This window comes from Manis javanica, chromosome 8 (assembly GCF_040802235.1).
Source record: "Manis javanica isolate MJ-LG chromosome 8, MJ_LKY, whole genome shotgun sequence".
Classification (NCBI taxonomy): Eukaryota; Metazoa; Chordata; class Mammalia; order Pholidota; family Manidae; genus Manis; species Manis javanica.
In genome coordinates, this window is record NC_133163.1 from 31,944,120 (window position 1) to 31,969,221 (window position 25,102).

At 44.0% G+C, this 25,102-nt stretch overlaps 1 protein-coding gene across 5 annotated transcripts in view; it reads left to right on the forward strand.

The window, feature by feature from the left end:
* The window catches only part of DCAF5 (DDB1 and CUL4 associated factor 5), a 110,005-nt gene extending 100,745 nt beyond the window's left edge, over positions 1 to 9,260 (forward strand). For all 5 annotated transcript variants that reach the window (XM_073242219.1, XM_073242220.1, XM_073242222.1 and 2 more), the window contains one exon: positions 4,551 to 9,260. In XM_073242219.1, coding sequence (XP_073098320.1) covers positions 4,551 to 6,320 — 1,770 coding nt within the window. In that variant the 3' untranslated portion in view covers positions 6,321 to 9,260. The remainder of the gene's footprint in view (positions 1 to 4,550) is intronic.
* The last annotated feature ends 15,842 nt before the right edge of the window (positions 9,261 to 25,102 follow it).

The following is a 25,102-nucleotide window of genomic DNA, read 5'->3' on the forward strand; positions in this document are numbered from 1 at the left end:
TTTCTTTTTACAGATGATGCGATTTAAATTATAAATTAACTGTCTGGGGTTAATTGCACAGCTAAATAGTGGTAAAGCTAGGATGTGCTTTATTTTTCCCAGGGTACAGCTCACCCACCATGCTAGCAGGCAGGTAGCGGGCAGCCTGATGCCCTGCTGGATTTGATCACCTCAGTAGTCCTTCACTGCGGCAGTTTTTGAACTGGCCCTGGCCCTTGCATAGCTTTCTTCGCCTTTGGCCTGCTAGTAATGGGTTGGAACAGGAGCATGTGCTCTCTAGGCCTGTGGCCGTCATTCTCTTCCTCAGAGAGCTCTGCTGGGGTACCTTCTCTGGAAAAGAGATTCCTGCTTGGCTGTGCACTCAGGGATGCTTCTGTGCTAAGTCTCCCCAGTTACTGTTCAGTCCACTGGAGTCCTTACCCCCAAGGTCATAGGTTGGAAACTAGCCAAGTTCTCAGAGGAAAAAGAGAAACTGTTTTCTCTGTGAGCTTATCCAGATTGAACTGTGGAGTGCACTCACTCCTTCGAAGTTCCAGTGGGGTCTGAACCCCGCCACACCAGGAGGCATGTTTAGCCATTTGAACTCCTAAGTCAGTATGGTTGGTACCCTTGAGCAGCTCTTTGAGTCTGTCTCCCTCTGTCAAATGAAGACATGAACGGTGACTTGCCACCCAGGAGTGCCTTTTGAATTACTGTGCCTGACAATTTCTGATGATTTTAATAAAGGTCACCTTCCCATTTGCTATTTCTGAGAAGATCAGTGGCTCAGAGTATCATCCCACCATGTTCTAGTCCACGTACTTTTCTCTGCCCTCCTCTTTCTCACCTTCACTTCATTTTCTCTTTGTCTTGTCCTTTACTGCTGCTTTCCTAGCCTAGAGGAGAAGAGTCTCTCTTGTCAAGGCCAGCTTCTTTTCACCCATAACAGGTCTTCTATTCTCCTGAGTGCCTACATTTAGCAAAAGAGGGGGTTCATTTAGTAGTTAAGCATAAGAGGGGGCAACATGGGGGAAATGCTGACATTTTTTCTCAGAGACCAAGATTATTTATTCATCCCTGCTTACAGTATACCTATTGTGTGCCATTTGTGCTAGGCCCTGTGGGGAACACAAAGGTAAAAAACAGTAACACAGGCCCCCTAGGAATTGATGATCCAGTAGGAGAGATGAAAAATAAAGATAAAGAAAAATGCAATAGGTGCATAAGAGATGTAAATGATGTACTGTGGGAGGAGGGAGAGGTGGTTTGCAGTCTGGGGTGATCTCACTGTAGGTACTATGTGAGCTAGATTTTGAAGTATAAAGACTGCAAAAGGCAGGAGTAAGCTGGGAAGAACATTTTTTAAGTTGACGAATGGATATTTAATTATTGAATTGAACCAACAAATATCTGTTGATCGTCTACTATGTTCCATGCATTGTGCTTATAAATAAATGCCCAGAAGTAGCCAACTGTGGGACCTGTTCAGAAAGTAATCATGTTTGGCCAAGGTGAAGAGCACAAGAAAGGAGAGGACTAAGATACAAGTCCAGAAAGTTAGGCCAGAGGAGGGCCCAAAGGGTCTTGGAAGCCAGACTGGGGAGTGTGGAGAAACCATGAATAGCAATTTAGGTCCCTATCTGTGTAGTTTGTTTTTTGGTTTTGTTTTCTGCTTTTTGGTAGATGGAAAAATTTCTAAATTTAGTATAATAGTACAAAGAGAGAATAGGGCTTAGAGCTGCCTCATCAAGTATGTCATTGTCACCTGTGTAGATCGGAGCACCGATACTTAATTGCTTTCCGTTTTGATGATGTTTGAATAAGAATTAAACTGCATCCTTTTCCTCAGCAGCCTCTTGAGCCAAACTTTTAACTGGGCTTGGAGAGAAATCTGCTCATCCCTCCTCCTTTTCTCATGAACCTTGGCCCCAAAGGAGGTGTGTCTAGCAATAGTTAACATGTAACAGGAAGTTGTGTTTGCATGACCTCACTTCTGAGTTGTTGACTTTCAGTGTAAAGAAAGAATTTCACAAATGTTTGAAATTGATATTATAAGGATGAGGACCAAGGTAATAGGGATAGTCAGTATTTCTGTTGATCAAAAGTCTCTTTGAGGATGAGTCTAAAACTTTCTGGTTGAGGTAATCAGCTGCCAAGAGAAGAAAACACAGCACATTTATTGGTGCTTGGGTGTAGGTTATGTCATTTCATCATTCTCATTACTGCAGTTGAGAAAAGCGGCTTTCATGGGTGAAGTCCTTAGCCCAGGGCCACATGAAATGATGGGGCTGGGGCACCTACCTGTTGTTATCTGCTCCTGCAGCCCTATGCTACAAGTCCCTCAAGAACTGAAGACTAGCTGTCTGGGATGGGGTTTTCTTTTGCTCCGAATCTCAGGATTGGATGACACTCATCTAATTCACTGTTGAGCTTCACCCAAGGTCACCAGCTAATAGGAGCTGAGTGGGAACCCATACTCAAGTCTTCTGCCCCCCTGATCCAGCCTTTTGTTCCATTACTCCAAGCTTCAGAAATGAGAGTTACCTTGGCTTAATGTATTCCAGAGCCCAACCAAAGCTGACTTCAGGGTTATGGTACTCATTCCTGAAGTGAAAATATAGGGGGCTGGGTAGTAGATGAGAACCTAGAAACTGGCTTGACAGTTGGGCTAGCATCTCACTATTAATATTTTATATTGCTATTAACAAATTCTGAGTTTCTGTGAAGCACATGCAGATTTATCTTCATATTAGATCATATGGGTAGTAACATTTTATCATTTTTAAACTGGGGAAGTAAGAGATTTGGCCCAGAATATAGAATAAAATGCATAAATGTCCTAAGGGCTTTGCTTTTTTGGACTTTTCAGTTTCCTTTCTAAGCCACCAAAATTTTATTCCCTTGGACATCTGTTTGCAGAGACAGTCATTTATAGTTTGGTCCCATTGCTGAAGACAATGTCTAAATGTTTCCCAAACACTGGGTCTCACAAAGAATTTGAGAATCTCTTCAGACAAATCCTTAATTTTCTGCTTATTTTCTTCTGACTATATTCTAGTGTTTCTTAAAAGTTGGCCCCCACATTTAATCACCCCTTGAGTGCTAGTTAAAAATGCAGAGCCCTGGTTCCTACCCATGGCTTAACTGTATCAGAATCTCTGAGTTGGCTCAGAAGGCAACATTGTAATTATTCTTCAAGTGATTCTTGCCCACTCCAAAGTTTGGAACCACTGCCTTAAAAACTTTCCAGGTGAGATTGTGTACTGGAGAGGGAAGAACACATAAGTTGGTGACAGGGAACAAAGTTAAAGGAAGAGTGAATCTGAGTTGGGAATTGGTGGAGAGAGCTACCTAGAAGGTTTCTTCAGCCTCTCTCGGACTGGGGACCCTCCAAAGAGATGCTACCTCACAAGAGTCCAAGTAAAGCATGGCCAAAACAGGCCTTGGGAAAGTGCTCACAAGGAAGTAAACTTGCCCTTGGATAGCTTTGGGGAAACAAAGCCATTGTCTTGATAGAGGATAGGGATTGAGGAGCCACTCTTTTCTGGGTTGGATGCCATCTAAAGATAGACACCAGCCTGTCAAGCAAGAAGATCACCTGGAATTTCATCTGAGTTGCCATGGCTACCAGCTGATGTAACTGAGCTTTTCTGTGCTGCTTTGTGGACCAGTCTGGCAGTCAGGTGAAGCTAATTATCCTCATTTTCAGTGACAGCTTAATTACCTTGAACTTGATTTTTGCATAACTTACTCAATTGTAGAAATGGGCCTTTGCATTCAGACAGATCTGAGTTTGAATCCTAGTTCTGCCACCTTTGGGGTTTGAGTGCATATCTCTGACCATGGGATGGAGGGATGTTAAGGGATGGGGCTGCAGTCTTGGGGTGTGTGTCCTACCTATTAATGCAGCTTGGGGAGCAAGCCAACAGCTCCCTAGTTAAGAAAACCCAGTTTCCTGGGTAACTGATGGCTGCATGTCCAAGAGGGAACTGCAGTGTAGACAGTTGACTATTCTTACCAAGCTCCAGTAAGCAATTCCCATTAGTTAAAAATAGACATGTTGCAGTTGGGAGAAGTGTAGTTATAGGCTGAAATACTGTCACAGAAGACTGACTGCTGGGTCTGTTTTCATTTTGGAAAAGTGGTATCTTTCTGTGCACAGCTTCAGTCTTCTGAAGATTTTGAACACATTGGCCGATCTTCGAGTCATCCTGTATCCTCTGAGATTACAAAGGTTATAGTAATTTCCAAGCTACTAATAGGGGAAGCTAAAGAGGTGGAGTGGTGTGTGATTCTCCTGGGCCTAGAAACAGGACTTCGGTCTCCTAACACTAGGCTATGGTATATCGGACACCATGCTTTTTCCCACATCTGACTCTAGAAGCCTTGGTTTTCCTATATGGCCCACAGAATCCATTCTGGTAAAGAATTTTTTTTTACGTTGGTTAGCAAGCCCTGGCTAAATAACAGGGAGGGTCTCGGGAAGCTCTGCCTTGGTGTTCTCTATCGCCACCAGCTTTAGAAACCTTTCCAACCAGCCCTCCTTGGTTTTGTTTTCGCCTTCTGTGCAGATCTGGAGCCCTTACAAGCAGCCAGGATGTACCGGAGACTTGGACGGGCGCATTGAGGACGATTCCCGCTGCCTCTATACCCACGAGGAGTATATCAGCCTTGTGCTGAATAGTGGTAGCGGCCTGTCACATGACTATGCCAACCAGTCTGTGCAAGAAGACCCCCGGATGATGGCCTTCTTTGACTCCTTGGTGCGCCGCGAGATCGAGGGCTGGAGCTCTGACTCAGACAGCGACCTTAGTGAGAGCACTATCCTCCAGCTGCACGCAGGGGTCAGCGAGCGCTCAGGCTATACCGACTCAGAGTCCTCAGCCTCGCCGCCCCACTCCCCTCTGCCCACAGTGGACGAGTCTGCTGACAGCGCCTTCCACCTGGGGCCCCTGCGGGTCACCACCACAAACGCAGTGGCCTCAACACCGCCACCGCCCACGTGCGAGGATGCAGCCACTCGCCAGCAGCGCCTGTCTGCTCTGCGGCGTTACCAGGACAAACGCCTCCTGGCCCTTTCCAATGAGTCCGATTCTGAAGAGAACGCCTGTGAGGTTGAACTGGACACAGATCTTTTCCCCCGGCCGCGGTCTCCTAGCCCTGAAGATGAGTCCAGCAGCTCTAGCAGCTCCAGTAGTTCCGAGGAGGAGGAGGAGCTGAACGAACGCCGAGCGTCCACCCGGCAACGGAATGCCATGCGCCGCCGGCAGAAGACGCTGCGAGAGGAGAGGCCCAGCGCCCCGACCAAGCCCGCCAACACCTACATTGGAGAAGACAACTATGATTACCCCCAGATCAAAGTGGATGACCTCTCCTCTTCCCCCGCCTCCTCCCCTGAGCGGAACACTTCCACTCTGGAGTTGCAGCCAAGCCGGGCATCGCCAACTTCTGAGAAAGAGTCAGTTGAACGAAAGATCTATAAAGCTTACAAGTGGCTCCGCTACTCCTATATCTCCTACTCAAATAACAAGGATGGAGAGACCTCCCTTGTGTCTGGGGAGGCAGATGAAGGGAGAGCAGGAACCAGCCACAAGGACAGCCCGATCCCTTCTTCTAGTAAGGAAGCCTGTCTGAACATGGCCATGGCCCAGAGAGACCAGGACCTGCCTCCTGAAGGCCGCAGCAAGGACACTTTTAAAGAAGGGACTTCTGCCAGAAATCCCAGCAGTGGCCCAGGCCATGAGCACAGCAGCCACCCTTGGGCAGAGGTGCCAGAGGACGCCTCTCAGGACACCAACAATGGTGGCTCTGTAGAACACTCTTTTGAAACCAAGAAGCTCAATGGGAAGGCCCTGAGCAAGGCCCTGAGCAGCCGAGCAGAGGAGCCGCCCTCCCCTCCTGTCCCCAAGGCATCTGGCTCCTCTCTCAGCAGCGGGTCTGGCAGCTGTCCCAGGACCCAGTCTGATGACAGTGAGGAGAGGAGCCTCGAAACCATCTGTGCCAACCACAACAATGGGCGCTTACACCCCCGGGCCTCCCACCCCCACAACAATGGGCCAAACTTTGGGGAGCTAGAGGCAGTGGCCTATTCTTCCCCAGGACATTTGGACACTGACCGTGATAATTTGCCCTTGATGGGGACACTCCTACACAAAGATTGTTGTGGGTCTGAAATGGCCTGTGAGACCCCTGGTGCTGGAACAAGAGAGGACCCCACTGACCCCCCAGACACAGACAGCAGCAGGGCTGTTCATGGCCATAGTGGTCTCAAAAGGCACCGAGTCGAATTGGAAGATACAGATTCAGAGAATTCCTCTTCAGAGAAGAAGTTAAAAACATGATAAATACAAAGGGAAACCAAAAAGCTATGGAAAGTAGCTTTACAAAAAAAAACTTTAATCCTGTTTAGTGAACACAGAGGAAAGGAAAAAAAGTATTAAAGGCACATAAAACCAGGGCCTGAAATTTTGTGTCTGATGCTGCTCCCTTCTATTCAACAGTGGGTCTGAATTAACTGCCCGTTCGGCTTGTGCTATGTGTAAGGAAAAGGAAAAAACATCCAAGTGACTCCTTTCTAGTGAGAATTAAGCAGAGCATACCTGTGCAGATTCTGTTAGAGTAAATCCTTATTGAGCCATTTGACTTTTCATGTGTGTGTGCACTGGCTCGGGCAGGCTCATTGTCTCAAAGACTCTTAGTACTCTATCAGAAAGGATCTATGGGTCTGTATTTTTTGCCATCTCACCTTGTTTACATGCCATAGGTGTTCTGGTCTTAATGATGTGTTCCTGCTGAATCAGGTTGTGCTGCCAGTAAGTTGTGGCTTTGCGCTGAAAGAGTGGGGAGGAGAATGGAAACAGGCCTTCAGCCCATTAGCTGTGCTGGGAAGGAAAGTATGGGTCCATTTTTAATCTTCCATGCTTTCTTTTCATGTCATTTCTTCAATGAGCATTTAATAAAGCAGAGCATTTTTAATGCCAGTAAAAAGTTAGCACTTAAGATCAGATGCAAAAGAACATAGGTCCCTGATAAATTTCACCAATTGCAAATTAAACATAGGTCTCTGATAAATTTCACTGATGCTGCAGCACATACTGTATGGAGGCCATAAAATAAAATTAGTTGTGGTAACACTTTAACCAGTTATGCACTATTTGCTGAAATGGACACAAAAGGCCAAAAGGCACTTCTTTGGCCCCATAGGATGGCTTCTAGGCATATTAAAAAAGGGGGAATAAAACAGCTTATAAGAACTTTGTGCTCAGACTACTAAAGTGGATATAATAGGTGTGTTAATGAAGTGTAGTAAAAAGAAGAGTGTTGTACTTTATTCATTTAATTCAATGCACAGTGATTGATCAGAATTGATGGGACTAGCATATTCCCATAGACTGGCACCAGGCAGAGGCTGCGGTGTTTTGACTATATCTTGCAGAGCAGTAGGCATCTTGAAGTAACAGACTCTTACTAAGTTGGTCTCTTCGGAGGCAGAGGGTGGGGAGAGAGGAGTCACTGGTTTAACTCCTGGCTCCTAGAAGGGATTCTGTTTCTTTGAGGTATATAAAGATTGAGAGGGGAAAAGACCCAAAAGATTTTAAGCATGGCAGTGGTGGAAACAAGTCATTTGGTTCTCAATAAGGGTTATGCAAGGCAGGAAGACTTATTAGAATGACCGGATAACTTGTTGCATAGATATGGAAAGGCAGTAGAATATGGGCAAGAAAAGAGGAAGAGAAAGAGGGAGAAGAGCACTGTAACGTTCTTGGGTGCAAAGGTGCTAGACAGCTAGGAGCCTAGCTGGTGGCACTGGCATAGAGAGGCCCTAATATGTGATTGGTGTGTCCTCATTGACCCAGCGCTCCTTTTTGAGAAGGACCTGTCCTACCAGAACTGAGACCGAGGGGAGACCACCTATGGGGCATGAAGACTTGGATGAGTTTAGGCACTGGAGGAAGGGGGTGTTATTTATACAAGGAAGGTTATTGATCTAAGCCAAGGAGACATCATTTTTCCAAGTTTTGTGAAAGGAAAGATGTATCTGGTATGTGTGATGTAACTTGGGCGTGAAAACTCTGTCTTAGAAGGAGATGAAGGAGTGTGCTTAGCAGTGGGGATGCTTATAATTTAATAATAATCTCACTGGGGGATGGGAAAGTGATTCTGTAACCATTAGAAGTACTTTGGTTTTGTAATCAAAATGGTTCTATGATTTGTCTTTGACTAGTACTCAGATACTTGTAAATTCTGGTTTTATAAGCCCAAGTTATTTTACATTTGCTTTCCCAAAGTTTATTAAATTGGAATTTTTTAATCCTTTATATTCAAAAAAAAAAGATACGATCATTCAGTGTGTGTTTCTCTTCCCCTTCCCAGTCAGTATAACCAAGCTTTTTGTTTTATTTAATCTAGTCAGTAGGTAGCCTCTTCTGACTTCTCTAAGGGAAATCTACATATCCACATGTCTTCCTGGAGAAAAGAAATAATGAAAAGTTCCTTTGAGAACTAGCCAGTTGGTAGTTACTGTTCCCAAATGTAGAACTTTGCTTTGTCGTGTTAAAAGCCTAAATCTTATTTGGGTACTCGGAAGAGAAGTCAAAGTTCATTCTGGTTCAACTTTAGTATTCAAGAAAGATTTTTTTCTTAGCAAGGATGCTTTCTATCCTGGGGGGAGACTCTTCCTAGCACCCCAGGTACAACTTGCCAGGAGATAGGCGTCACAAAGTTCCCACAGGAGCAGGCTGAGAAATGCTTATCTCTGTAACCACTCCATTCTTGTTTTCAGAAATCTAGCTGTGATCATGGATCTGGAAACCTAGCAGAAACCACTTCACAGTTCCTTTGCCTAAACCCTTGTAGAACTGAGGCCCCAATTTTGGAGGCACATTTATTTCCCAAATTTTCGGTGACAGGTATTTGACTAGCAGAATAGATGGCACTGATTAGGTAAAAAGAACTGTGCGAAAGTGCCTCTTTTTTTTTTCTGCATCCTGTACATAAAATTGTAAGTGGCTGGTCCACATATATAAAATGTTCCCACTTTATTTTCCACCTGGTTTTGTGATTCCTGTGTCTGTCTCTAGGACAGCAGGTAAATGAGTTAAATGAGTAGTTGGCTTGGAGCAAACAAAGGTTGCAACTGTGCTTGATTTACTAAGCTGGGAGGCCCTTGTTTGTCAAGGCACCTTCCTCTGTTGAAGCCTTATCTCCTCATGAGCCCCACCTCTCCCAGCGACACTAGCTCTTCTTTTGTGTATATGCAAATAAACCTATTATTCACTTCTCATGGCTTCCTCTTCTCTTCCAGGGAAGACTTGGTTGCTTAGACATCCCTCCTCCTTCATTTCTTTTCTATTTTAATCTTGCCTAGTTGGAAATTTGATTAAAAGCCACATTGAAGACTAGAAGAAAAGCTAGTACTCCACATCCATGCCAATGGTCATTGTCGCTGCTAGGTATTGGGACAAAGAATACATCTAGACAACAAAATACAGGGTAAGAGGAGGTGTCAACTTTCCCCCTTTAACCAGGTTTGGACAACTCAGGACAATGAGATGCTGGAAATGACCCTTTAATTAGTTGGAACTGAGGCAGTCATATAGTGAAGTAACATTACAAAAAACCTCAAAAGAAATATTTTCTAATGGTTCTAAATAGCAAATTGCTTTCCAGCCCTGTCCCAGGCTGCATTGCAAACTTTCTCTTAAAATAAAAGAAAAGCTATTTATCCTGCCTATAAAGCTGCCTCCTTGAGTTAACTGAAAAATTCTTGCCAACCAAGACTCTTAGGAGGAAAATAGATACTTCCACAGGAAGGCTGTCCATCCCTCATGACCTAATAAGCAAGGCAGCTTGCCAGGGTTGAGACACTAAGGTGAAGTAAGGCTCGGTGGGTCCGGACTTGCCCAGAGCAGCAGGATAATGGCTTTGGACAAACTGTGTGGTTCTGTCAGGATATGTTAGTCTAAGTGCTCATTTGTCTTCAAGCACTTAGAGTAGAATGAAATAACATGAATTCATGGAAGTAATTTGGGATTTCTTAAAAAGAACAATGCTTTCCACATGCAACAGAGGAAACATGAATGTGAAACAAAAACTTGAGCCATCTGTACCCTAATTGTATTTCTCTGTCAGTACAAAGGTGGTAAGGTGCTTCTCAAATGGAGGCTTAGAGGCAAAGATAAACTTCACTGAGGCCAGTACTAACATGGCCAGGGATAAACAGGAGTTGCCCAATTCCATTCACTGTGCAGGGTTTCCATGCACTGGGCAGAGGGTCTTACTGCTTATCTACAAGGCAGTCACATTGTAAGTATATGTAATAATTTCAGATACTGAAGTTGGGAAATGACTCCTTTCTGAGCACAAAGCCATGAGCTAATAGAAAATTCAGCTGATGTGCAGAATACCAGTTTACAAGTCTCCCTCTATCTGGCCTTGTTAATACCCCTGCCGAGGCTAGAGAAAGGCAATAAAAAACTTAAGATATCTGGGTGCCAACCCAGGATCCTTAGGCATGAGAGGCATTCTTGTGGTCTAGGGAAGCTGGGAGGGAAGATACTTGGAGGGAGGGGGATTAGGAAGACTCTGCAATGGAAGAAATGAGATGTTGAGTTCAACTGTGAATCCACAGAACTAGCACTGAACATGCTGTGGAATGGCCATCAGGTTTCTCCAAAATCCCCAAGTAAAATCCTGAATAATTTATAATCGAAGTCATTAAAAGTGCAGGATTGGTTTGGGAGATGTTCTTTTTGCTAGAATGCATAAATTCCATGGAAAGATGATCTTCTAAACAACAGTACACTGAAACAGGTGAGTGTGTGGTTGTTGGTGATTAGCATAGGTTTTTGTAGAGTAACATCTCCCTACTGGACTACTCCTAGACTGGTCAGTGACAATATTTAGAGCCTACCCCTACCACCCTTTGTTACTTTCTTCACTCTTCATGTCTGAGTCAGTGTTCTCTAATATTTCTAGTCTCTTCAAGACCTTGAATTGTTAAGGCTGATTTATTTTCCTCATAAGAGACACCTGTGGGTGGGATGGAGCTACTGAACGAGCAAAAGAAGCAGATTCTGTACTGGTTCTTCAGTGGAAGGCATGAGCCTTTGGCAAATAACGCAAACTCTTGGGAACTGTGAAATGGAGGTCCCTCTCAAATCTAAAATTAGATTCCTTCAATTCCATGAGCTCTCTAGATGCCATTCTGAGGAGTTCTCATTCCTGAGACATCCCTGTGCTGTTCACCAAAACCATTTGGTGAGCCAAGATCCTTGGCAAGTATGTGCTGCTCAGAGCCTCAGACTCATAATACCTCTAACAATGTGCTGAGAAAGAGTCCTTACCTCAGCACATGGTTAGAGGATTTAAGTATATATGTAGCTTAACAGTACTACAGTGCTTGCCATCATTAGCAGATGCTGTCTCTGCTCCCACTGCTTGTTGATGTCAATGTGCACATGACAGAGATCTTTTTGAATGGTCTTCCAAGGAACATAGAAAGTTCTTCAGCGAAAGAATTTGCTATTAGCAAACTGTAATGTAAAACCAGACAAAGAGTAAATTATCCCTATTATAGTAGACCTGACTAAAGCTGAGCTTTAGGCCTTGGACACCACCTCCAATTTGGGAAACCAACTGTCTAAAGGCTGTCTCTGAGAGCTAGGTGCTAAAGAAAAAGGCAGGCCTGGCTGACAGCAGCCTCACAGATCCTTGCTTACAACAGCAAGTCTGTAGCAGTTAGGGGAGAAATGGCAGATTTCATTAAACTGTAGCCTTAATATGGTGGTGCAGGCAATGACCCAGAGCTCAGGAGCTGGGACGGCAAAATTCTGGCCTTCAGAGCTGAAATTCCCAAATCAGACATTGTGCCAACCCTAATCAGGAAAGTGGCAAGCCATGGAAATACTCTGTGCCAACAGAGTTTTTTGTTTTTGGTATCATTAATCTATAATTACTTGAGGAACATTATGTTTACTAGACTCCCCCCTTCACCAGCCAACAGTTTTGACCAGTTTTCCATGCAGGATTGTTTCATGAATGTATGTGTGTTAAATAGTCTGTAACATCTAATTCAAGAAGCTAAACCATAAAAAAGCCAACAGAACTCTGACTAGGCCAAGGGGAAAGAGGGTCAGAGTTCAGTCCATGAAATCTCAGGACAGATCTGGAGTGGGGATCCAGGAGCACACACCTGGAGCTCAGAGTGGGCGGGCAGAGAGGATGAGAGAGCAGGGCTTCCAACTGCTGGTGGGAAAGAGGTCATGGACATATACTTGGGGAATGGGGGGGAAGTTTTTCAAATAAAACACCTGCCAGAAGAGAAGCCAGAGCAAGTGTGGGGAAGGCTGGGAGGGCAGGGCCTCTTTCAGCATTTGACCTGGTGGTGGTGGGGGTGGTGAGTTATAGCACCCAGTTCAGCCCCCTCATGTCAGAGACGGGGAGCCCCAGGCTGTGGGGTGACTTGGCTTGCCCTCAGGCTAGTGCTCTCCTCACTAGCTATGGTTCTTCAGTTGAAGGAAAGTACTTGCCTTGATCTCCCCACCCTCACCCAGCGTGACTTCAGAGGGGGCTCTTCCTACAATATGCAGCAGGAGCAAGGAATTGAAAATAGCCTGTAAGGAGGCGAGATGGTATGGAAGAGCCTGGTGCAAAGGAAAAACAGGGTCAGCTGAGCTTGGACCACCCTCACCCCCAGAATATCAATGCAAGGATTTTTACACTCAGACTAACATAACTTGTCCCTATACCTCTTGGCAACTGTGCCTACTCCCAGACTGCTGAATACCATCCTGATGTTTCAATAAATATCAGTAAATCCCTCAGAAGACTTTCAGAGAAAAGCAATAAACATGTTGGAAGACTTGAAGGAAAGATAAAAGGGACCAGAGGTGGGAGCTGAGACCATTAGGTTTTAGGTATGCAGGGGCTTAAGAATGGGAGACCTTTCAAGTTGTAAGCACCCAAGGACCAGAAGAGGAAGGAACACATTTTAAGTGGAATTTGCCCTATTGCAGGCTCAAGAAAATTGGCTCAAATCTCTGTGTTCTTCTTGGCTGTTGAGTCCTGGTAAAATCTTTTTCCTAAACCAGCTGTTAGAAGCAGCTTACACCTCAGATCTCTTTATCTTCATCGCCATTTTAAATATCCCTGCACAGAGGAAACTCCTGCACTTTGATCCTCGAACAGCTGCCTGGGTTGGAATTCCATGGGCAGGGGCTGCCAAGTTTAGCCTTCTTGAGAAGGCTGGTCAACCCCAATAGATGAGACAGCTGGCGGAGACTTTGCCTCAATTCCAGATCTGGCTAACTATGGGGGCAGAAGTTTGTACAAAGGCAAATTTGTCTTTCTGCTCAGGCCAGTGTCGAAATCCGGTAACTCCCTCAGCCTGTCCTTCTGTGGAGAGACCGATGAGGACGTCCCTGGCAGGCTCCTGCTGAATCAGGGTGCTCTGTGAATTCCTTACGAGGCCTGTGGAGTCCAGTCAGCAGCTACGTCTGATCTACTAACTTCCTTCCTCTCCTCCCCTGATTTGGGGTCCAGCTGACAACTTAACTTCCCCCTAAGCCTAGCGGGTTCTCCCTGATGGCCGGGGTTTGGACCCACTGCCTGCTGAACATCTATATGGCTTTTACCTCTTCATTTCTCAGGCCAACATGTATTAAAGGAAATATTCAGGAAAAAGCAAGTTCTTGGATTCCACTCAGAAGGGAAGGAAGTGGAAGGTTGGCTGGGCTGATCCAGATGTTGGTTCACTGGACAGCAGGGGCAATGGGGAGCCAGACAAGGTTGGGGAGGGAGGCTGAAAAGGCAGAGAACCAATGGCAAACATGCCTCCTTTGGAAAGAAGTCAAATTTATGGGAGATGAATTGCTGGAGCAGCAGGCCTAAGAGACCCAGCTATGTCTTCACGAGGACCTGCTTGTTTGTGTCCAATGAGATCATTTAGACTTCCTGTTTTGATTGGCTCACATGATCACAGATGCAGTGATAGATCAAGGATTCTGCCACCTCAGCCCTGGGTGCCTATGGGGCCAGCGACAAGGCCTTGGCAGTAAGGAAGGAGCTCTCTGGCCAAGCCCTTGCCAGAAACTCCTGGCCTTATAACAAATGACAGTCTCTTCCATTCCTGGATGGTGCTCAAGCCCCAGGGTTCCCACCTTCAAAATCTAGAATAATGGGAAGCCTCTTCAAGATGATCTATAGGCACCCCAGGGCAGGACTACAGCTATGCCTCTGCAGCCTGTGCAGGGCCTAACCTGAGGGCTGCCATTCACACCATAGCCCACGGACGGACGGTACTCCCAGAGTTGTGGGAGACTGATCTGCTCAGTACACAGCATCCTGCCAGCTCATCAAGTGAAGCTCCCAGATCATGTGAGCGCCATGGTCCTCCTCTATGCCCTCCATGACCCCAAGCTGAGTGCAGTCTGGGCTCTCTCCAGGGTTTTGCACATTCCCTGACCCAGTCCTTCCTTTCTCCTATTCTGATGGGGCTCCACTAGTCCCCACACCAGACCGGCTCGGGAGCACAGGTTGTTGCAAAGTTGGGTGTGGACAGAAAACCTGAGCCCTGTGCCCAACTGTGCCACCTGCTGAACCCACAATCACATGGGAGTTTGTTCTTCTCAATCCTGGTGTGACTTCAAGGCCTAGAAGAGGTCCAGCTGCCCGATTAGCCAGGCTGCTTCTGTTGTTTATCCTCGTCCCCCGAAGACTCTCAGTAGGCCCCACTCTGTGAAGGGCAGCTTCTGCCCCAACCCTGCCTTCTCATGACCAGACCTTCCTTCGCCCCTTCCTGCCCACTTCTGGTCATTTCTCTCCAGCTGCTGCTTCCCCTCGGTCCCAGCAGTGAGGAAACTAACAAGCTATTCCAATTTCAAACTGTCTCCTGAGCCTTGTGTCCCTTCCTGGTGCCAAGAAACCTTCTTCCCTCATGCTCTGAGTCACAGCCCAGTCGCCTTAGAATAGCAGAAGTAGTGAGTCAGGGAGAAATGAGAGGCTTGTGGGCTGGAGAGTCTGGGGTAGTAGAAAGAATATGTTCTGTAAAACCAGAAAGACTTAGGTAAACTCTCTGCTCTGTGATGCGGGCTAGGTCACTTCATGCTTCTGAACCTTAATTTCTTCGTGCACAGTTGAGCTGAGGCTTACCTTGCGATGTTATCAGGTGGATTAGTGAAAGATAAAGGTAAAGCACCTTGCACAACATCCAATATACAGTAGGCATTGATTGAAGGGAGCTGTTCATGTTCTCATCATAATCATGACTTCTTTCAGGTCCAAGAGCTGCTGACCTTTGGGCCCCTGTCCATGGTGCCGGTAGTAAGCAAAACACTGAGAACAAATGGAAGTAGGGAGTCCTGGTGTCTTCTGCAAAGATGTCATCTCCTCCACCTTATCTATTTCCTCAGTGTTTATGAGATAACGACACTAGAAATGAAGCTCAGCATTGTGAAATACTGGGTTCTCTTTTTGTCCTAAATAGCCAGCCACAGTAACCACTCCACAGAGCTAGAATTTGAAAGCCAGAAGCTGATGAGGGGAAAGAAGTGGAAGCAGGCGGAGGAACAAGAGGCACATTCGCTGTGTCCCCTGCTAGCTGCCTTCTAGGCCCTCCCAGTGACTTACTGGACTTGCCAGACAGAGCTCTGGCCTGACCATAGGAGTATGGCCTGCACTTTAAGAAAAGCCAATTAGGAGAAATCCAAACTTTGGAAACCAAAATGAGGGCAAGGGACTTCACATTCTTGGCCAAAGGCTTCTGATGATGCCCCGCTGTTGTGTGAAAAGAGGCACCCTTGGCTGTAGGGACATAGGGTAAGCTCTGAGTGAGCCCCTTAAAAGGAAACCACCCCTCTTCAGTAGACCTGCACTGATATGTTAACCTCAAGCTCTGCCTGCTGGGATGGCTGACCATCCCAAAAATGTAAGAATTCCCCCATGGAAGAAATTTCTCACGTTCTATAAGGGTTTTTATTTCTCTAGAAAGTCATTGAAGTCAGGCACAGATTCCCAGCTGATCTTTTGAATCCTCCCTTTTTTCCCTTTCTTGGTACTTCTGAGTGCTGAGCAGGATGTTCGGAGCCAGCATCTCCACCAGAGTAACAAAACACAAAAATGGTCATCTGCATCCCCAAGAACAAAAGAGTTTTTGAAACAATAGTTGTCCTTCAAAATTTTAATCCATGAGGGATAGAAAGAGAAAACTCACTTCATGGGCCCAGAATGTTTAAATGGAGGCAGTCTACTTAGCAAAATGATGTGAGACATGAAATAAAAAGAAACCTGAAATAAAGATCTGTCTCTGTCATTCAGTAGGCATGGTGCATCTCAGTACTGGTGTCCTGAGGCTTTGCAAATCTGGAAGGCAAGTGTATGTTTTGGCTATTATTTCTGTGAGGAAAAAAAATGGATGAAAGCAATTCCATCTCCTTGCATCCCCAATCTTCTTGCCTGCCGTTCACACTCTGGCACTACTTAAAGTAAGTATATGCTCATATTCTGTGTCCCAGAAATCCACCCCAGACATGTATTCTAGACATTCTCACCCAGGTCCTGAAGGTGACATGTACCAGGATGTCCATTGTGGGTTTGTGTATGGTGCCAGGGAAGGGGGGGACAATAAAGTATTCATCCCAGTGGGAACAGATGTGCAAAATGTGGTGGCAGCGCATTCCCGAGGGTTGCACAGCAGCTGCTAATAATGGATCAGATGTAGTACTCATGGCAACAGAAATGGAGCCTAAAAACAGTTCTGAATGAAGAAACTAAGAGTAAGAACTACAACACAATACCACACACATAAATTAAGTATGCACACACAAAGGAGGAATGCACATTTATCACAAACCCACACGTTACATACCTTGGAACTGTCACCTGTGTGGGAGGCAAAGGAGAGTGGGGAATGGAGCTAAACACATACATAAACCAAGAGGAGAGAGGACCACACAAAAACTTGTACCCAAATGTTCACAGCAGAATCATTCATAAAACCCAGAAAGTGAAAACAACCCAAATGTCCATCAACTGATGAATGGATAAATAAGAGGTGGTATATCTATACAATGAGGTATCATTTAGCCATAAACAGGAATGAAGTACTGATTCATGGTACAACATGCCTGACCTTTGAAAACATTATGCTAAGTGAAAGAAACAGTCACAAAATATCACACATATTGTATGATTCCATTTATATAATGTGTTCAGATCAGGCAAATCTAAAAAAAACAAAGGAGATTAAGGTTGCCCAGGGCTGGGTGGAGGGGGTGGGAGGAGATGGGGAGTGACTGCTCATGGGTGTGGGGTTTCTTCCGGGGTGATGAAAATGTTCTAGACTTAGATCGTAGTGATGGTTGTAGAACTCAGTAAATACACCAAAAACCATTGTTGTACGCTTTAAAAAGTTTTATGCTATGTGATTTATATTTCAGTAAAGACATTTAGAAAGAAAAACGGAAGGGGGAAGAGTATTCCTGTGGTTGCCCTCGGGTTCTTCCCCTTTGTGTTTCGGGTTTCACATGGGAACTGGGGGAGGTTCACCTACCATAACCCCGCCGCAGGCCTGTTGCCCTTAGCTGGTGCACGCTCGCCTCTGGCCCTTACGGTTTGAAAACCCAGCACTGGCCAAACGCTTCCTCGAACTGAATCAAAGCTGACTCCAGGACAGGACTGACTGGCTACAGAGACTACTTCCTCTCCCGCCTGAAGGTCACACCAGGCCGAGGCGAAGGGCTTTCTCACAGTGGAGGTTGGAAGGGACATCCAGGGCCTCTGGTGTTCTGGTCGCTAACAAGTTTATCACCAGTGTGACTCTAAGACATGTCTTCCCTCCCTGGCTTTGCTGGTATTAGTTGTGTGACTTAAAAATGTTACTTAGCTTCTCTGAGCCTGTTTCTTTCTCTGGGAAGTGGGCATTAAATTAACTAGAGCAGTATCTAATGCACAGACAGTACTCCGTAGATGTTTGCTAAATCTGCCTTCCAAAAACCTAACCCACTCCTTTAAACAGGCAACCAAAAATACTAATGCAATTTTGGATTTGGCAAAATTGGTAGAAGGGCACACAGATTGTAGGAAATAAGTCATGATCTTAACTAAGAGTCTGGTTGTGTGCCACGCACAGTGCTGGGTGCTAGGAAACAAAGATGGGTGGAATGGTTGTATGAGTCAGGTATCTTGAGGGCAAGGGACAGAAACCTGACAAACTAGCAGCAGCAGAAAACGGGAATGTAGTAGCTCGGTGACTGAGCTATTCGTGGAACTCCTCCTCCTCCTTCTCGGCATTCTTTTCTGTGCATGGACTTCTGCTCTATGGCCCAGGAAAACTCCTATCCCTCCTAGCTTACTCACCTAGGTGGGAGATAAGAGGAGTCTTCCAGCAGATTCTAGTCTCCCTTCCTGTGAAAACAGAGGGGGTATGTCCAGTGGTGGGACTACAGTCATTGGGTGGAAATGACAGAGAAGCCAAGTTCCTGTCAGAAATCCCAGCACTTGTAAGCTGAAAAAAATATCTGCCCACTAGGAGACTGGTGGTGGCAAATGACAGAAAATGCAGCTCAAATTGCATAGAGCAATAATGAATTTATTGGTTCTCAATATAACTGAAAAGTTCTGTGATAAAGTGGCCTTAAGATTTATCAGAGCTCTATCTCTTTCTCTACAGTTCTCTCAGTTCTGCTCTCTGTATGTGTCTACTTTGTTTCAGGCTGGCTTCTTCCATGGCAGTGAGGTAGCCATCTTCATCAGTCAGAGCAACACACTGCCTTATTCCCATCTGGGGAATAAGAGAGCTTCCTGCACTCACTGAAGGGGTGGCTCTGCTTGGACCACCATGGCCCAGGTAATGGCCATAGCGACTCCTAAGGCCAGGATGGCAGGGGCATGGCTTTGGGCTGATGTGCTGAGATAAATCAGCGTTCACTGGAAATCACAACTTGCCTCACAATGGAGGGTGGAAGGACCCTGCGACTATGAACATAACACCTACCACAGGGCCGCAAATCTCATTTACAGATGAGGAAATTGAGGCCAAAGACCTCCCAAGGTTCTATGTCTAGCTGTAGCAGATCTAAGACCAGATACCAGTGGTCTTGGCTACAGCTGGTTGCTTTTGAATCAATAATGGAGCAGAAGGCCTTCATGGGAAATAAACACCCCATCACTAAGTAGAGTCAAGCTGAGGATGGATGGCATCAAAGCTATAAAAGGAATTACTGCACTGCCCTCCAAGAGAGGACAGAGACCTCTGTTATGGGCACCCCATGGGAACAGCTTGGAGACAAAATAGCTCATCCCAGGATGGGATGGTGGAGATGGGACCTTGCAGCAGGGACTGGCTCATCCTGTCCACTTCCTTGGGTTTGTTACTTCCTAAGAGAGGCTCTGACTCCCCTCTGCCATCCCTGCCTCCCTGCCCTGCTCCCAGGCTGAGATGGACAAGCCAGGGCAGGTAATTGTGTTACTTCAGTTTCCTCTCTGGCTCTGCCCTACTTGTAATCTGATTTCCAAGGGATGAGGGATGGCAGGGCCCAGGCTTAGGAAGACATCTGCTCCCTTGTGTCCACTGGGCCTACTAATTTGACAGAACTACTTGCTGAGCTTCCACAGAACCCCCATTAGGAAAAAATTTCATCTGGTTCCCACAGCCCTGGCCCTAAAGAGTTCTCCAGGTCTCAGCCCAGAAGGAAATACAGCTTCCAATTCAATTTCTGCTTCAAGAAGTTAAGTCTTTACTATAGCAACCAGAGATTGAGTACCCACTGTGTGTCAGACAAGCACCAGGGGCGTTGTACTGATGGGTTACTAGACATGCTGTCTCCTTTGTGAGTTCACAGGGGCGCCAAGCTAAACCATGCAGCAATCCCCTTTGTTGCAGGACTCTCCCTCCATCTGGATGACGTTGTGCCTGGGCCTCAGGCTGTTGTCCATCTCTGGCGTGATCCTCAGAGTAGCAGTGTTCCCAGGACAAGATGGCTGCCCAAGTGTCCTCTCCTACCCTAGAGCTCCTGGTGTCTAACACCTGCTCGAGACACCCATGGGAGCCCACCTTCACCATCCTACCCACCGATGGTGGGTAACAACCACCGATAACTGCTAACCCCATTCTAAAGCTCAGCCTGTCGAACATCCTGGAGGGTTTGTAGCAGGATGGAAAGAAAGACACTGGACCCAGAAGAGAAACAGTTCTGTCACCTATTAGCTGTGTGATTTTGGACAAGTTATGTAAACTCTGAACTGGAGCTTTCTCAACTGGGAAACGGCAGTAGTGTAATCCACTCTACAGGGCAGTTGTGAGAATTAAATGATGTAAAGGACATACATCCTCGCCTCCAGGCTCACAGTGTGGGATGAGAATTATGAATCACCCCCTGTTCAAGTATTTTCCCAGAGCCTGAACCACCTCTGTGCCTGGCTATCTGGCCCTCCACTTTGACTCCTCCCCAGGAATCCCAGGGTATTCACAGGGGTGAGGGGGTGCAAGGGACCTTGCCAGACTGCTCATCACATGGGAACTGAAGTCACCGGCTTGCTCTTTGAGAGTCCCTGTCCCCATGGAGCTCATGTTGTCATGAGAACATGATGACAAGTAAATGAATGAATATATAAAGTATCATGTTGTGACACATGCTCTGTCCCAGTAGATATCAAGGAGGCTACCAGGCCCCAAGCTAGAGTAGGTGTCATCGCTGCCCTGGGGAAGTGACAAGTGACTTTCCATGCACCACCCCACCAACACAATAGACACCTGTGTCCCCAGGCAGTCAGCCTGCTACTGGAATCAATCTGATGCCCACAGTCACAGCCTGGATTACCTCCCACCTGAAAGAAGAAGCCCCATCTCCTAGGCTGTTTCTGAAAGGAGACTTGAGCTCAGCTCCCTGCTTTTCCTGCCACCATGGTTTTGAGTGAAGATTATGGGCAGCCCTGGGAGATGCCAACACCGCCTCTCAGGGAGATCCATGCCTGCTTTCTGTGGGTGCTTCCCTGCCTCTGTCTAATCTAAATGTTGTCTTTATCAGGAGGACTTCCCTGTCCACCTGATCTAAATTAGCCAGCCCCATCTGCCATCTTGAATGCCCATCTCCTTAACCAAAACTAACAAGTGAGTTTAAAAAGATGACATAATACAAAGTCAATATGCAAAAATGAAATGTATTTCTATTAATTTTTGCATATAGTGCGAGGTCAGGGTTGAAGTTAGTTGTTTTCATGTGTATATCAAGTTATTTCAGCACCATTTGTTGGAAAACATTATTGTTTCTCCATTAAATAACCTTGGTACTTTTGTGAAAAAGTTAACTATATATGTATCGGTCTATTTCTGGATTCTATAATGTTCCATTGATCTGTATGTCTACCTTTACACCAGTACCACATTGTCTTGATTATGTAGTTTTGTAATAAGTCTTAAAACCAGATAGTGTAAGTCCTCCAACTTTGTTCTTTTACAAAATTGTTTTTTGTTATTCTATTCTAGGTACTATTTCCACATACATTTTAGTCAGCTTGTCAGTTTCTACAAAAAACAAAGCCTACTGGCTGGTATTTTTATTGGGATTGCTTTGAACAAGTACCTTAATTTAAGGAGATTTGATATCTTAACAACACTGAATCTTCCAATCCATAAACATGGTATATCTGTCCATTTAATTGGCCCTTTTAAACATTTTTTATAGCAATATTTTAGAGTTTCCTATATAGTTTCTCAATATATTTTGCTAAACTTATCCCTAAGAGATTACATTTTTGTGTTATTATAAATGGTATTTTCATATTTTTAGTTCTAATTATTTATTGTTAGTATATAGAAATACAATTGATTTTTGTACACTGACTTGGTATCATGTGACCTCACTGAACTTATTTATTGGTTTGGGTAGCTTTTTGTAGTTACCTTAGACTTCCAAAATAGGCAATCATGTTGTCTTTGAATAAAAATAGTTTCCTTTGCAATCTGTATACCTTGTGTTTGTTTTACTTTCCTTACTGAACTGTCTAGGCCCACCAGTGTAATGCTGGAAAGAAGTGGTAAGGCCCACATTTTGCCCTTTATCCAATCTTTGGGGGAAATCATTCAGTCTTTCACCATCAAGTATTTTATGTTTGCAGAAGATGTTTCACATATGTCCCTTGTCAAGTTAAGAAAGTTACCTTCTATTTCTTGTTTAATGGATGACTTTTGAATTTTGTCATATATTTTTATAACTCTAATGAGATAATCATGGTTTTTTTTTAAGTGTGCTAGTTTGTGAATTACATTGGTAATTTTCTAATGGTAAACAAACCTTTCATTCCTGAAATAAACCTGATTTTGTCATGCCTCATTTCCCTTTCTATTGCTAGATTTGATTTGTTAAAATTTTGTTAAGGGTCTATGTTCATTAGGGATTCATTTCTTTTCTTGTAATCTTGTAATGAAATCTTTTGTCTGATTTAGTTATCAGTGTAGTGCTGGCCTCAAAATATGACCTGGGGAGTATCTTTTTTTTCTTCCATTTTCTGAAGGAGTTTTGTGTAGACTTGATCTTATTTTTTCCTTAAATGTTAGATAGGATTTACTACAAAGTCATTTGGACTGGGAGTTTTCTCTGTGGATTTCTTTTAAATCAATTTACTTAAATTTTCTTTTTATATTGAGATAAATTCCACATTTATTATTCAAAACTTACTACACGGCTACCATAATCAAAATAGTGTGATACTAACAAAGGATAGGCATACAGACCAACGGAATAGAACTAAGAGTCCAGAAACAAACTCATATATCTATGATCAGTTGATTTTCTATAAGGTGGTCAAAACCATTCAGTGGAGAAAGAACAGTCTTTATAGCAAATGGTGCTGGGACAACTGGATAACCACATGCAAAAGAATGAAATTGGATCCCTATGAAATAGCATATAAAAAAGTAAATCATTTTTTTGACTGGAATATAATTCACCATTTTACCCATTTAAAGTATATAAGTCAGTAGTTTACTATACTCACAATATTGTACCACCATTACCACTAATTCCAGAACATTCCATCACCCCAAAAAGAAGCCCCAATTCTGCCAATTCCCTCTTTCCCCTTCCCTGTTAATCATTAATCTGTTTTCTGTTAGTATGGATTCACCTATTCTGGACATTTAGTATACATTAAGTAATACAACATGCAACCTTTGTGTCTGGTTTCTTCCACTTAGCTTAAAATTCTCAAGCTTCATCCATGTGTATCACGTGACAGTACTTTATTCCTTTTTATTGCTGCATAATATTCCTTATATGGATATACCACATTTAATTTGTCCATTCATCAGCTGATAAAAACTTGAGTTATTTCCACTTTTTGGCAGTTACAAATAATGCCACTGTGAACATTTGTGTACAAGTTTTGTGTGAACATATGTTTTCAGTTCTTTTGGGTATCTACCTGGGAGTAGAATTGCTAGGTCAAATGGTAATTCTATGTTTAACTTCTTGAGGAACTGCCAGACCATTTTCCAAAGTGGCTGCCCCATTTTACACTCCTCCCAGCAAAGTATGAGGCTTCTGAATCCTCCATATCCTTGCTAACACTTGTTATTTTATGTTTTCTTTGTTTCTTTTAAAAAAATTGTAGTCACCATAAGTGGGTGTGAAATGGTATCTCATTATAGTTTTGAGTTGCATTTCCCTAATGATTAATGACATTGGCCATTTTAATATTATCTTCAGAGAAATGTCTATTCAAGCCCTTTGCCCATTTTTATTATTTTTTATTTTTATTTTTTTATTTTGATATCGTTGATGTACAATTACTTGAATAACATTATGGTTACTAGACTCCCCCTATTATCAAGTCCCCACCACATATCCCATTATAGTCACTGTCTGTCAAAGTAGTAAGATCCTTTGCCCATTTTTAAATTGAGTTGTTTGTCTTTTTATTGTTGAGTTGTAAGATTCCTTCAAGCATTCTGGATACCGGACCCTTACCAGATACATGATTTGTAAATATTTTGTCCCATTCTGTGGGTTGTCATGTCATTTTTTTGGTAATGTCCTTTCTTATATAATAGTCTAATTTATTTTTTTTCTTTTGGTTGCTTATGCTTTTGTGTCATAATTAAGAAACTATTACACAATCCAAAGTCACAAACACTGACATACAGGAGTTTTATAATTTTAGCTCCTACACTTATCTAATTCATTTTGATTTAATTTTTTATATGCTATGAGGTAAGGATCCAACTTCATTCTTTTGCATGTGGTTATCCAGTTGTCCCAGCACCATTTGTTGCCAATGGTTTTGACCACCTTATAGAAAATCAACTGATCATAGATACATGAGTTTATTTCTGAACCCTTAGTTCTATTCCATTGGTCTATATGCCTATCCTTTGTCAGTATCACACCATTTTGATTATGGTAGTCTTGTAGTAAGTTTTGAAATCATAAAGTGTTAGTCCTGCAACTCTCTTCTCCCCTTTCAAAAGTAGATAATAATAAAATAAGGTATATTTTATTAACTCAAGTAATAAAAATGGAACCCTGACAATATTTTTTTGAACAAAATGAACATATCTAGAAAGACAGAGCAGCTCAAACCCAAGGAAGAAGAAAGTTCAAGCTGGCTTACGTTTTTATCTTTTAAGAAACAGATCACAATGTGTTGAGGAGCTATGCTACCATCCTGTATCCCATTATGTGCTCTACTATGGAGACAGCAAGGTACCAGTAAAGTGCATAGGTGCAGGCTCAGAGATACTGGGTTTGTACCCAAGTGGGAATGTGGTAGGATTTCTCTAATGTGTAAGGACTGTCAGATCCTTGAATTTAGGGGTTACATCCTGCTCATTTTTAGGGTTCTACAACTCTTAGCTTATCCATATGGGAGAAGTACCTCCAAAAATCCAATAATTGAATTATATTTCATAAGTGAATCCTTGCCAAGCTGTCGATGACTAATGATATGTTGATGGTCATCTGTCCAGGTGACATATTTGCATTTAAGACAGTTTTACCCTTTCCTGAAGGAATCAATAGGGAAAATATTTTGTCCAATAAGCCAAGTTGTTTGGGAAAATTCAACAACTACATAACCACTGTTAATAATGAGTTATTAGAGGTGACAGGACCTATCTCTCCAGGTTATT